Source organism: Seriola dumerili, unplaced genomic scaffold, assembly GCF_002260705.1.
Source record: "Seriola dumerili isolate Sdu_G_001 unplaced genomic scaffold, Sdu_1.0 BDQW01000309.1, whole genome shotgun sequence".
Taxonomy (NCBI): Eukaryota; Metazoa; Chordata; class Actinopteri; order Carangiformes; family Carangidae; genus Seriola; species Seriola dumerili.
In genome coordinates, this window is record NW_019174564.1 from 1,289,170 (window position 1) to 1,303,469 (window position 14,300).

General features: G+C 40.4%; 1 protein-coding gene across 3 annotated transcripts in view; it reads left to right on the top strand.

Annotated features, from left to right (window-relative positions):
- Positions 1-14,300, top strand: part of kcnip4 (potassium voltage-gated channel interacting protein 4) — a 112,660-nt gene that overhangs the window by 46,984 nt on the left and 51,376 nt on the right. The window contains exon 1 of one of the 3 annotated variants that reach the window (XM_022758820.1): positions 13,881-14,184. The exons of the other annotated variants lie outside the window; for them this stretch is intronic. Within the exon in view, the coding sequence (XP_022614541.1) occupies positions 14,127-14,184 (58 nt within the window). The 5' untranslated portion in view covers positions 13,881-14,126. Of the gene's footprint in view, positions 1-13,880; positions 14,185-14,300 lie in introns of those variants that run through there. 3 annotated transcript variants of the gene reach the window in all.

The following is a 14,300-nucleotide window of genomic DNA, read 5'->3' on the forward strand; positions in this document are numbered from 1 at the left end:
CTTGTGTATGTGTATTAGTGTGTGTCCCTCGATCGTGTGTGTGCATTTAGTGTTGTTGCACACCACTGCGGGAAATTTTCCTTAACTAAATTCTGCTGTTCCCTGAAAATGAGAATACTACTACTTGAGCAGTGTTCATTTGTACCGCTGAGACGAATGCACGCTAAGCAGCACTCACTGTAATTTGGTGGCCTCACATTAAAACGGCGCTGAGGCTTGTAAACCTGCAGAATAGGTTGCTGTAATTGACACCTGTGAACAGCGTGATTGAAATTAGTTGCGTAACCGCAGAGAAACTGGATGGTTTCCACCATTGTGCTCTGATTTAAAACCGAAACCATGAAAAGCCTACTACTGAGAGCAAGCTGTCATGGCTCACAGTGTTCTGGTGCCTGGCTGGGAAAATGAATCCCTCCCTCAGGAGAGTGGAGACATATTGGAATGTATTCACCTGCTGTATTTGTCACATACAGTTGGTGGGGGAAAGTAGAGAAGGGAGTACAGTCAATCTGAAGGGGGTTCACTGAAGACAACCCTACTTTTTTGTTTGTGTGTGTGTGTGTGTGTGTGCATATGTATGTGTGTGTGTGTTGCATTAATTTTATGGCACCACATAGGCAGTGCACACGGTTTAGAAACTGCACCATCTTGACGATTATCAGTGAAGGGGAATTGAGCAAGGGGGGAGACTAGCATGCCATAGAAGGAACCATTTGATTCCATCAATGAATTATTTGACAACAGGCCCTGGGGCACAATAAAAGACACCTTACCCTCCTACTTAGGAGAAGAGAGAGAGGCAAAACGTAAGTGTCGTTTATTGTAGTTTTGCATCTCATTGTTATCGCCTTTATCTCCTGTAGTTTTTTTTTTTTTTTTTGCATCTCTTTATAGAAAGTTTTCGTCTATTTCTTGTTGTCTCTTTTATAATTTTTCCCTTTGCAGCGGTTGTACATGTCTTGTTGTTGTTTTACACCTCTTCGTAGTCAATTTTTCTCCTTGTTGTAGTTTTCCATCTTGGTTTTATTTCTTTTTGTAGCCATGAAATTCGCCGCCTGAAATTCAGTGTATAGTTCACATTGGAGATGACGAGAAGCCATCCGTGCCCTGAAAATATCTCTGTACCCTCAGCACGCTGCGCAGCTGTACTGTGAAGGAAAAAAATAAACAAAACCAAACATTGGATTAGATTTGGTTGGCAGATACTCAATCGTAAAAGACTGTGATTAAAAACACACACACGCAGAATCAAGACTTTCCTGCTCTTACGCTCTGTGACAGTCCAACAAGATGTGTTAACACTTACTTCAACTATAAAGAGCCCTTTGACTGCTGGGGCACCCAGGTCTGTGCCCGGTAGGCCTGTTAAGTAATCCATCCATCCATGAACGATTCACACAAATTGGCAGCCCTTTTCATTTTTATAATCGCTCTCACCACATGCTTCCCTACATCCACATATGGATTATCAATGAGCCATGACTGCATAACTTAAAGACAACTCATAACATCACATTAACAACCTCAGCTGCCAGCATCAATGTAGCGGCGCCGTCGTCCACCTTACTTCTCCAAACGACTTCTGTACCATTAACTGCCGTGCCCGAGGGACAGCTCAGTGTTTTATGTTCACTTTATATTGAACTGAAACGTCTCAGGAAGGAGTACACTGTCAGAGCTCAGTGTTTACTATGCAATGCATAATTCAGACAGATATTTCTGCCAGTCAAGTTAACTTCATGTAATTTTTATGAGCAGGAACTCAACCTAGTTCTGTTAGGTACACCATAGTGGCTCTGGAAATAGCTTTGACAGGGTTACAGGTCAGACACTATAGTATCATGTGGAGGTGGATTTGCAGGTTATAGTGTTATTTTCACTTTGAGCTTGAGGAAAAAAGCAGAGGTCGGTGGCAGATGAGAGAAACTGTGTACATTAGCTGCTATACAGCAGAGGATTGCTGTGTGATTAATTCATAGATGCCCTCAGTCATGCATGGCTTACATTGTATGGGACGCTCACATAGGTGGTTTACCTACTGTATCATCTTACGCACCATAGCGATGTCTGGTGTAACTAAATCAATCATCAGGAAAAGTAAATGGATTTGTATTGTTTCGTCGTTTTCCTTTGTACATCTCTGCATCTGCATAAACTTGCAATCATATCCACCACCAGTTGTCCCCTTTTATTTTCCCTTAAGCAGCTTTAAAGTTTGAAGAAATCATCTTATCCCAATATGTCTGAGAGGATCCAATTCTTTATCATCTTATTCCAATGCTTCATTGAAGCTGCAGTACATGGGTAAAATATTCAAGCATCCATGTTTTTATGGCTGCACCATTTCCATCACATGGAAATATTCAGGATGTCTTGTGCATCATTTTATGCACATTTCTCTGAAGTTCAACCTAACATATTTGGCATCTTTGGAAACTTTTTGATCTCCACCAGAAAACGAAAGAACTTCTGTGGGTTCAAACAATGTTTGACACTTGCACAGCTTGAGTTTGTATAAAATTGTTTCATCCAAGCCACAGTTTTCTTTTTTTTTCTTTTTTAACCTGGGGGTTTAAACCCTCCAGAGCTTGCAAGATTTCATTGCAAATTTGAAAGTGGTGAAAGATACAAGGTGAAAGAGGAAAAGTATATTTCTGCTGTCCAAAATTATTTTTGTTTTTCTGACTTGTGTCTCTCTTTACTTTAGTATATTAGAAATCCTGGATAGTCTTACTTCTTACGGTGTTTCAAAATGACTAGGGCTGAGTAACCTCAGTAGACAGTTTTACATAGGCAACATTGAACTGGCTGCATTTGACAAAATTTACCACAGAGGAAACTGCCATTTTGCTCTTTATTGCCTTCTCCACATCCACCATCGCTGCAATATTTACAATGTATGTGGTAGAGAAGCAATTGTCTTTCGTTTGTGTCAGCATGTAAAGACGCGTTAATCACAGTGTTTGTTCCCCGCTGTCAGTGCAAAGTGTGCGCTGCTGAATTAGCCTCACAGGATATGTACTGTAGCATCCGCTCTTAAGGACAATCTGTGGCCAGGAGTGTTCAGCCTTTGTTCCTGTCACCGGAGAGTGATCGCTTTGAAATGACAACACAACATAAGAGAATATTTCAGTGGCGCTGTCTTCCCGTACACACCATGGTGTATACTACCTTTGGCCCTTACATGAAAGTGCAGGCCTGTGTGATCTGAGCATTTTGCGTGAGATTGGTTGAAACTTAAGATAGCCTTGTAGATTGTGCATATTGATTGTCCTCTAGTTTCAGATCAAAGATGCAGGGAACCACAGACAATCCACAATCAGGATTAAAGTATTTTAACGCGGGGAGACTTAAGTGATTTGGAGAGGCATGAAACAGACACAATCTAGTATCCCTTCTCAATCTACAAGGATTAATGACCAGAAGCCGTTGGCTCGGGTTCAGCTCTTAAATTAGATGGTAAACACATCTTTTCAATGAATCCTCCTCTAATCTCATTTTGCACCGCTGCTATTTACATTTTAATCATTTGCCTGCCTTCCTACAGTATATCAGATAAGACTGGTAATAACAAAGTAAATCGACTGTTTCCACCGAGCATCATCATCGCTTTTTTTCTCAGCCCCTCCCTGAAAGTGAGCTGAATGATGGCATAATATGATGAAACTCATGCTGCAACTTCCCCCGCACTGACACGTAATCTGGCCCTGATGTGGGAAACATAAGAGAGGGGGTGATACTCCAGTGTTACCGTAGCTGCTGGCGCAGGTGGCGTTTGGTTACGGGGTTCAGGTCTGTGTGGGAAGATGGCTTGCAACGTGTCTCGCCATTTACCCAGGGAGAAGGGTTTCCCCTCCACTCTCTGGTTTATTAATAGAAAGCTGATGTATGCCGGGTGGGGCTTGAGCATCGCTGCAGTGTTAGCATCATTGACACGGTTAGTGTTTCACCTGTCACTGTTGCTGATGAGCTGCCATCAGAGCCAGCCTAATAGATTTTAGATGAGATCATGGCCTGAGGCAGTGGATGAATATGTCATTCATGATACTGTTTGTGACCCCGGGACAGCCAAGGGCTGTTCAAGGTTGTCCATCCAAGATAACGCAATTGCATTTCTCAACTGACTTTTTGAAAAACAATACTACTGAAACAAACGAGGTGAATAGGTATTGTTTTTTCATTTTTATTTTATGCCAATCACTCATTGAATAATCTACAAATTATTTCAGCTCTAAAACAACTATATGTGAACTTTGCTCACAGAACTTTCATGTTCTGTTATTAGATCTGTAATTATGATTGTTTGACCTTGAAGCAAGACTGATACTTTTGAAAGGAAAAACAACAAAGTCACTCACTACACTCTTCCGCCTTTTAAGTTGAATTCAGTTGAAACGGTAAAACGCACCTCTGCTCAGTTCAGTACACTCTGGGGTTTTACTTTTACAGCATTATTCAGTCTCGTCCGATCAGTGACTTTATGACTGTTCTCCACTTGCACTACTGCTGCGCCACAATAGCTTATTTCAAGCGTTAGCTCGTAATTGTCACTTGAAAAGAAAGTTATATGGTCTCTTGATTTAAAGGGGTTACCCTTGCATCAAAATGTTGTGGATTTCAAAAGAGATACATGTTAGTAAAAGTGGTCAGAGTTGAAGCAGCAGAGCCCAAGATAGTGTTTTCTTTTTAGTCCGTGGTATGGGACGAGCTCCAAAAATGCTGGAACCTGCATTTCCCATGATGCAACCAACAGCAACTATTTATTGCCCCTCACTGTCTGACTGTCATTCAGAGTCCCTGTGTTAATAATGCAGACTTTCTGTTTTAAATTTGTACTCTGAGTGACAAATAAACCAATCTTTATGTGTAAATTCTACACATTCCCCCCTTTCATTTGCAATTGGACAGTTGTAGGTTACAGACCATCAAAAATATTGACTGAAAATGCGGCACAAGTTATAATAAACCAGAGTTGTCCTTGAATGTAAAAGTTTTCCACTAGTTGCGATTTGTATATGCAAAGATACCAGCTTATCTTTTCAGTCACTCAGACCAAAAGGACTCATTATCCTTACTCATTTTGCTTTTTTGTTGCACAGTGAATCAGAGGTAACATAAAGCCTAATGAAAAGAAAAAAATCTTTATGTGCAGAGACCACTGCTGTGCTCATTCCCCTACATGAACTTACATTCTGGATAAATCTCCACCCTCTCAACTGAACAAGATGTGTGACTGAAACAGAGCGAGCTGATTAAACTGTGCATATTTAATAATATAAGACCTCAGTATGATTTTTCATGCAGAGGACTTAACTGCTCCCTTGCTATCTCAAGCAGAGCACAATTGGGTAAGATAGTCTGTTGAATGATAATGTTCAGTATACAATATTTGCTAAAATGAAGTGGAGCAAGGAGTTATGTTTATTGCTGTTGGGGTTTAGGACAGCTCCGATTCGAAGGAGCATTAAATTATGTTTTCATCTAGCATCTGGATTGCTTATGTGACGATATTTGAGCCCCCAAATAACCGCAGCAATCGCACCACTGCTTGCACCACGTGTACCACGTTTTATTGGCAACATCCTCACATCTCAGCATGAGTTTCATAGTTTTTTATTTGGAGTTGAATCGGATATGAGGAGCTATGATTCAGAGTGAACACTGCTGTAATGTAATATCCACTGTTCTAAGAGGAGACGAAGGGCTTTGGTTAGGGTAAACAAAACCGGAATTTTGATGTCCTTGCAAACCACCTGTGCAGATTTTTCATTTGTTGCTGCTCAGTGACAATTTTGATCCCTGATATGTTTTGGCTTGACCCAATACATCTCACACCTGACTGAGTTGTAAAGCACTGATCAGCTTGTATTGTAATTTTCCGTTGTTGGTTCGGACACTCTTCCGTGTCATGTACGGATGAGTGAACACTGATGTGTAACAGTGTGCTCAGTGTCACACAGACAGCAGCTACATGTCAGGGTGTAATAAAAGAATGTGGCACAGGCCGGGCCTACAGGGTGCACAATGGCAGCAGGTGGGGCTGCGCTAATGACAGATCGACTCGAGCGGGTGCCATTGAGGCTCGCGCCGAACTGTAACTGCTTGGCCGGCGTCCATGTTGGACAGCCCTATATAACCACTGGTGCAGGATGTGAGATGATTCAAAATCGGTCTGTTTCCTTTTGTCTGCAGTCAGACTGCAGTAAAGAGAGGTTACTTGTTTTCAACTGTTTCTCTGTATGACTGACTTTACTGGATGTACTTCGTGGTGCAATGGGACAGCTTGATTAAAATTAGGACTCTGGCGAGCACGTCAGCTTTTTCTTATGGCTTGAGGAAAGTTCTGTAGATGAGATGCATCAGTAAAACTGGTGCCTGGAGTCATACATCTCTTCCCTGTTTACAATCAGCAATTTTTCAAAGAAAAGGTGGAAGAAAAAAGTAGGAAATAATAATGTATGACAAGGAAGATATTGTGTGTTTATGTATGCACACAAACATGAATACAAGGAGCTTGCCAAGGCTCCCTCATTGTTTATTCAAGATGTCCCTAAACAGCTGTGCTGCCTCATTCTACAACGTGGACACAAGATATTTTATTAGCTATGATACAGTGCCAAACAAATAGTGGATTCACTGGGGTTCAATAAACATAAAAGTGGCTGAGCTGTCCTGCTTGGCCCTCTCGCGGAAATTAGGCTTTTGTTTTTGTGCCACCGTTTATAACCTTTTCACCGGACCACATTTGTCCATGATTGATGGCAGCGAGATGCGGCGCGCACCACGAGGCCCGCTGCCCACTGATTCACACCATCTGGGCAGGTAGTGTGCGCCCATTGTCACTGCGGCAACCTATTATGGTTAGGATGACGGTGTACTTGATATTAGTGATGGCAGATGGTTTGGTGACTGTGTGGGAAAGAAAACGCTGAGTGTCATTACTGCTGTGATTATCGGTTGGTTTGAATCCCAGAGCCATCCTTCATACGTGTTGTTAACTGTACAGTAAAGCTTGGACGTGCAGACTCTCCCACGCATCATCCCCTACTGGTGCAGTGCTGCTTTTAAAAACGTGCCTCAGGACAACCTCTGTGCGCACTGTGTTCCTTATGCCCTCTAAAGGCCATTCCTAATTGATCCATAATTAAAAACAGCAGGTTGCAGATTCTTTCCAATATGAGCATCTGGGTGTTTGGGTGCACTGTACATTGGCCAAAATACCGCTGAAATACTCTTGTTTCTGACAGTCTTGCTTTCATGTCATGTTTTCATTTGCACTAGGATGAATGACTGCTTTTCCACAGGTCCATTGTTAATATTTAGAAAAATGTGTGTAGCATAAGAGGATAACCGCACAGCCATGTTTCTGATTTTCTAATATACTGTAGCGGACAATTCCATTTCCTGTGTTGCTGATTTCAGTTTCTTCCTCCCTGTGCAAGAACTATCCATTAACAGTTTCACATTTTGTTTTATGTTGATGACTTGCCACTGAGAAAGCTTAATGGGAACAATTTCCTACACTCTTTACATTTCATTTCCTCTTTAAACAGTACTGCTTCGATTGCAGTTCTTAGCGCGTATCAAAGAAAATGTCCCAGGAAATGACTGACTGTTGCCCAGAGTTTTCCTCTATTCTCAGCAACCATCAAACAAACTGGATCATCACTGCCTGGTGTTTTTTTGTTTTTCTTTTGCGTTTTCTTTTTTTTTTTCGAACACAAAGCTGACAGAAAAATGTATATTGGAAAATGGAAGATTTATAGTTTGTTTTAGAAAGAGCTCTGACACCTCACAGTGTGCTTTTGGCAGACCTTGTGTTACGTCATGGAAAAAAAAGGATGTCTGCTCTCTTTTATTTACATTTTTCTTTTTGTCAGGGGCCCCTAATCTTTGTTGTAAAATCTATGCTGCTTGAAATGCGCAGATGTTAAAAGGCAGAGTGGTTTTGATCCAAATGCTGTTTAGATAGGAGAAATGGAGTCATTGCCGGCTTTGCTTTTAGCGAGATAACACGAGATTGTTGTAAACTGAACAGCACAATATTGAAGTTGATGCCTCCCTCATGGAGAAGGCTGTGTGAGTGCTGATTGGTTTTTCAGAATAAACCAATTGCTCCCTCTACTGTCTAAAACATGACAGTGCACCTTCCATTTCTTCTCTATCGGTACCATCAAATAAGGATTATTTAATTATGGGACATTTATGTATGTATGTATATATATATATATATATATATATATATATAGTATTTTCTTAAACAAATTTGATCTTGCATGATAAAAACTTATTACTAACTTACTAAAACGATAGATCATAAAGTTTAGGTAAATAGAATTTTTAAAGAAATACATTGCTCCAAAAACAACTTTGTATTTTTTTTATGATGGTCTTAGATTATAGATATAATAAGCCAAACTGCATTAAGTTAAATGAGGCACTCTAGGATGTAAGAGTAATGGGCTGAGATGTGTGCCCTGCTGATGCATGAGCAAAAAAGAACATTTCTGATCTTCATCTTGCTATATTATAATTGTGTATGGCTCATCTGCAGCTCATTTGTTGACAGAAGAGAGAACACCACTCACTTGTCATGAAGTCAGATTTATGAACATTTCACTTTTGTGTAATCTGTTGCCTGATATATTGAAACTTGAGTTGACTAGTCAGTGTTGTCAACCTGCAGTATAATTAAGGCCACACCTTGTCATATGTCTTGAGAGAGGATATCTTGAATAAGCTAAAGCGTATGAATCATATCCAAATCAAAAAAAAAAGATTAATACACTGAACCATTTCTCAGATATAATGTACCGAGAAGGCAAAGGTCCTAATGTGCAATTGAGTATCAGGCCTTACACCTGGCAATTAATGCAGGCAGATACAGTATAAAGGCAGTTCAGAAGAAGGGTGATCATTAACCATTTTCCTGCTTTGTCCTTTAGTCGTCTGAATACACTGAGTTGGCTTTTTAATGAGATTTCTGTTTTGGCGAGATTTATAGGAAATGCGTGGAATATGTGTCACTGTATATTGTTACTCTAATGTCATTAAAGCCCATACAAGTCAACAAACCATTTGGGACACTTAAAAATACCTGTCAATCAATCAGCACTGTTACATGCATACATTTGCATTCTGTATATGTCACTTGCTTGCCTAAAGTTATTTTTACATAGTTACATAAGTTTATCCAGCACATTCTGTTTATCGTCCGTACTGTAAAGTTAGAGTTTCCCTTAGTTGAATTGACTGATGGGTCACACTACTTTAAGAAGCACTAAATGATCTAATCTATAATCTATATATTTTGGCTCTTACTTGAACATTTGTCCTTTTTTAGAGGTTGTTTGTTTTTGTTTTGTTTTTCTAGTTTAGATTAATGAGCGAGGCATGAATGGCGTGACAGCAGTGGCCTTTAGACTGCCTCGATGTGTTCGTCACTGGAGGATAATGTGACACGAATGAATCAAACCTTCCGTGTCAGTTAAGGTCCTGGCCCTTAATTTATCAATTGACAGGACCTCCTCCCAGTATTAAAAGAACAGGCTCCCTACATGAGTTTTATTGATCAAATGTCAGCTGTATGGCCTGTATATGTCACTCTAAAAGGCACAGATGGAGCATTGGGACTTACAGGAACTTGCTTTATGTTGTAGTGCAACATAGCACTTGAACCATAAAATGCTATGAAGAGAACTCACAACTGTTTGTCCTCTCTGTGACATAAATGTTAAGGTCAGCAGTTTGTTTCTTTTTACATGCAAAAGCTGCCAAAGATGCATGTACTTATACTGTTTTGCTGCCACTTAGTGGACAATATAAATACTGCACTAAACAATGAAACTAATGGTCCCTGTCGAGAAACTGGGCCAATGCAGAAACAAATACATATTTAGAGGTTTACATTAACATAAACAGCTATCAAAAAATATGAAAAATATACACCATAGCAGTTTTAAATATACATAAGATAAAAGTAGTGAGTCTTCTACAATTTGTAGCATTAGAATATGTAATATAAATCTGATGATAGGAAAAGGAGAACATAAGTTCGTGGATATGTAGAATGTGCAGGAAACAACACAAACCCAAAAAATGTGAACTATCAATAACAACATGCACAGAATGCCCCAGTTTCGCCACAACTTAATGTATGACCAACAATATAGAATAGGATAGAATAGAAATATTATTCATAATATTATTTCAACCATCACAAAAGGGCTGAATATCCTGTACCTGAATGTCTTCTACTCCCAGCATTGCTAATTGAGTGTCAGAACTTGGGATTGGTGTGGGTAGGATTTGATCAGGTCTACTACACTTCATCAATACTCTTAATCTGTCCGACAGGGTCTTAGCCATGCTTTTTCATTACAAACAATAATTATAAAAAAATATGGATGGGAGACAAATCTGAAAAATATTGCTTTTTTAAAAAAGTTTATGCTCGTTCAACCAGCTCTCATATGCGAGCAAAATTCTCACTGTAGATCCCAGAATCATGACGTCATGCTGCATATAACAGGCCTGTATGGTCGAATATACGTTACCCTGCCTGTAAGAAAGTCAATAAAGGCCTTATGAAAGCAGAATAGTTGCTAACCTTTTGAAGCATTTGTAGCTGAAGCTCGGTCGAGTTTGAGAATATAACCATGTTTTGGTCTTCACCTAGAGCCACCTCTGCGCGGCTAAACTTGCCTGATTCCCCGCTCTCATTATACATCAGCCGCTGTTTACAAGCTTCCTGCGGCGATGGCTTAAGTAGCCTACATTTGTATTTGCCTTCGCACACAGTTAGTTCAAAAGACAGTGGGGGCAACTTACCCGTCTGTGGCTCGCCAGTCTCTGTCTGAGTCACATACACCCACAGACTAACAGCATTCCTTTTAATGAAGTGCTGTATATGGCATCAAATTGATGAACAGTAAAAAAAAAAAAAAAAAAAAAAAGGGGGAAAAAGGTTACCTCGGGGGGAAGGAAAAAAAAAAGTATGAAGCCCACCACTTAGGATAATGGACAGCCATCTCAAGCGTGGAGATCATCTGTGGGCAGCAGTGCACCCACATACTTGAAATGTACAAGCATCTACATGTTCAAGTAGTTGTTTACACGATGTTGGACATCGGACCTTGAAATGACCGGGCCTGATTGTTATTGAAGATCTAAGTGTGACAAATGTTCTCTGTGCTCTTTGATTCAACTTCATTTCAATTATAAAACACTTGTGCTGCCATTGCAATTTCTTTCTCGAACCCCATATACGTAGTTAATCAGATTGTTTTTAGATTGTTTTCCTCAAGTGGTGTGGAATAAGCCTCAATATGTGTGGAGATGATTTACCCAAGAGACATTTGATTATTCCACCCTATTCTCTGGAGTGTCTAATTTAATGAAAAGTCATTACAGCTCCAACATAATTAGGCTACCCTTTGAAAAGCCATGCTCGGCTGATTTGGACCAATTCTCAAACTGGGGCTGCAGCTTAAGGGTTCGTGCTAAGTGGCTATGCTTTTGACACTTTCTCACACTGCCACTTATGTGTACTATAACTTAATTTAACTCTGACCTTGAACCGGGATCTCCTCCCGTATAAGTATGTTAACATACATGTACATGGATATTGACATTTATATCATCTGTTGCTCTGCTGGTGGTTAACTGATAACCTAACCTGCATTAACTGTCCAACATGGTAATGGGACAAGTCTGCAACGTAACTATGTTTAAATTGATGATGTATCAACATTAGCTTTATAAACGATAGCATCACAGATATCTTCTGAACTCAGTTTTCAGTATGGATGAATACGAGTCTAGAAAACATGCATTTAAAATGTATTCAGGCAGTTATATAAGTTGGATAAACAAGTAAATTATAGGGAGATGAAGTAACTCCTGAACTTTGAGTTAGAAATTTTCAGATCCTACATATCAGGATTTTTTAACTTTGATATTTTCAGAATAGCCAACATATTTTTCAGCATTAAAATCCTAATTAAAGACAAAAAGCAATGCAATGAGTCGCATATTTATCTGATCAGGGAAAGGTTTATGTGTATGAACCTGAATAAAGATGATTCCCCTTTTTTCCCTTAAAAAATAAATCTGTATTGAGCCTTGGCTGACCTTAATAATAGAAGAGAAATTGTTGGCTGGTGTGAAGACAAATGTCACAAAGTAGGACAGCTAGCATAAACTAAACCGTCTGTGCTTGCTGAGATCAAAAATCATGTAGTTTGAATCATTTACCAAACCCAGGTAACTGTTGCAGCGAGAAAGCAGAAGTGTGTAGGTAAAGGAAGAGACACAACACTGTTTGTTCACTAACATTGTTCACTTGTTCAATGCCTCAGTAAGGGTTCTTTTTCAAGGAGGTGGTTAGCATTATAATGCAGGTGTCATGCTGGTGTGAGAATCCAATTACAAAAGAAATAGGGTGAACATTGGTGATTCAAAGGTTCTTGACCTTCAGAGTGTCCGCGGCTTCTTCTTCTTTGTGCGAGTGAGTGTGTATGTGTGTTTGTTTATACAGTGTGTGTGGGTGTTCAGTTTCCACAGCAGTAAGCAGCAGCTGTAAGTGAGTTAGAGCATCAATGCTGGTAAAACTTTGTCATTTCAGTGTAATCTTACCATCTCTCTGACATCTGTAGGAGGCCTCAGTGCAACATGGCCAACAGGAAGCAAGTTAATAGAGTGGGTGCAAATTGGTACTTGATTGCAGTGGTTGGCCGTTCTGTTTCTGAATTGGACTGCCGTCACGCAGTTCATGAAATGAATGAATTGCACGTGGGCGGCACAGGGAGCGGAAGTATTTTTCACTCTATTTTTTCTCTTCTCTATTTTTTGATGTGTCAAATCAGGCAACCATCTCTGTCGTATTTTTTCAGCCGTTGTGAGCAAAGGATGGAAAGGGGAAAAGATGTCGGTCTGAAAACCATTCTGACCTCTCGACCTTTTCTGTAATCCTGAGGATGTTCCAGAAAGTTGGTCAGTGTCGACCAAACAAGCAGCCGTAGGATCAGCTCTGAAGAGGCAATCACCTTTTTTTTTTCCTCATGAGGTTTATGTTGGGAATGCGAAAGGACCTTCTTATAGAGGCAGGAGAGTGTGTGTGCGGTTACGAGTACTGAATCAGTGCTGCATCAATATCCATTCATTCTATTACTTGAAATATAATGTTGCTTGATTTTTCTGAAAGGTGGGGTAGTCAGTGACTGACAGTAAATGTAAATTTTACATTGTAAATCGGGACATTAACAGAAAGCCTGTAAGATAATGGTGATGTAATTTCAGTTATCTCCTGGCGATTTGCAGGCATGTTTCCATTGCAGTGGATGGATCTAATAAAGTTAATGTTATCACAGGAACGTCCCTCTTCCCTCATTAATCTGTTGATAAAATGGCTTGTCAGCATTAGCAGGTAGAACAGACACTCACTGAAAACCTCCCACTAGTGATTATATGTAATTTAAATATTTACACCAGCCACTGCCAGTCTGACTCTTCTCTCAGCTCTTTCTCAGTGTCGCGGACACAGCATGGTCTTCTGCTCCCGTCCCCAGCAGGATATGTAGTTAAAAGGCAGCTAGTAAGGAATAATGGTTTTGTACAGCATGAGCTCTCTCCCTTCCTCCAATCTCTCCCTCCCCGTGTGAGGTGAGATCTGTTGAAAAGCGCGCAAGTACCACTCTCCCCAGCATGCTACTGGCTCCTTCTCCAAGCGCTCAATTAATCTAGGTGCTCAACTGGTACAAAGTAGCTTTTGCGGAGCAGAGATCAGCTAGCAGGCTCTCGCTTCAGACCGGGGGAAACAGGGGAAAGGGAGGGGGCTGCGGAGGGGGCTGCGGAGGGGGCTGCGGAGGGTGCGCGTCAAAATTCAAAACTCAACAGAGGCACGCATGTTTTACTCCCACTCCTATTGCTCGTCGTGCTGCCCACCTAGCCAGGGTGAATATAAAGGAGAAGTTTAGACCGGAGACTTGATTCTTCATGCAAAGCTCCCGGCATCTCTTTGTTTTTGTTTTTTTCTCCATTTTCACTCTCGAGCCATCCCAGCGTGGGAGTGAAAGTGTGTGAAATCTGACAGGACTTTCAGATCACTAAGCAGGAAAGTCTGGATCATGGGGGCTTTAATGGTCATCTTCTCTCTTCAGCCAAAACAAAGACGCAAGACAACAGGTAGGCACGACAGGGGAGGGGAGGGGAGAGTTTAATTTGATACGTAATTAACAAATCAGCAGCTAAACTAATTACCTAAGATGAAAGGGAATTGCCTGTTTTAAAGACTTTTCTTT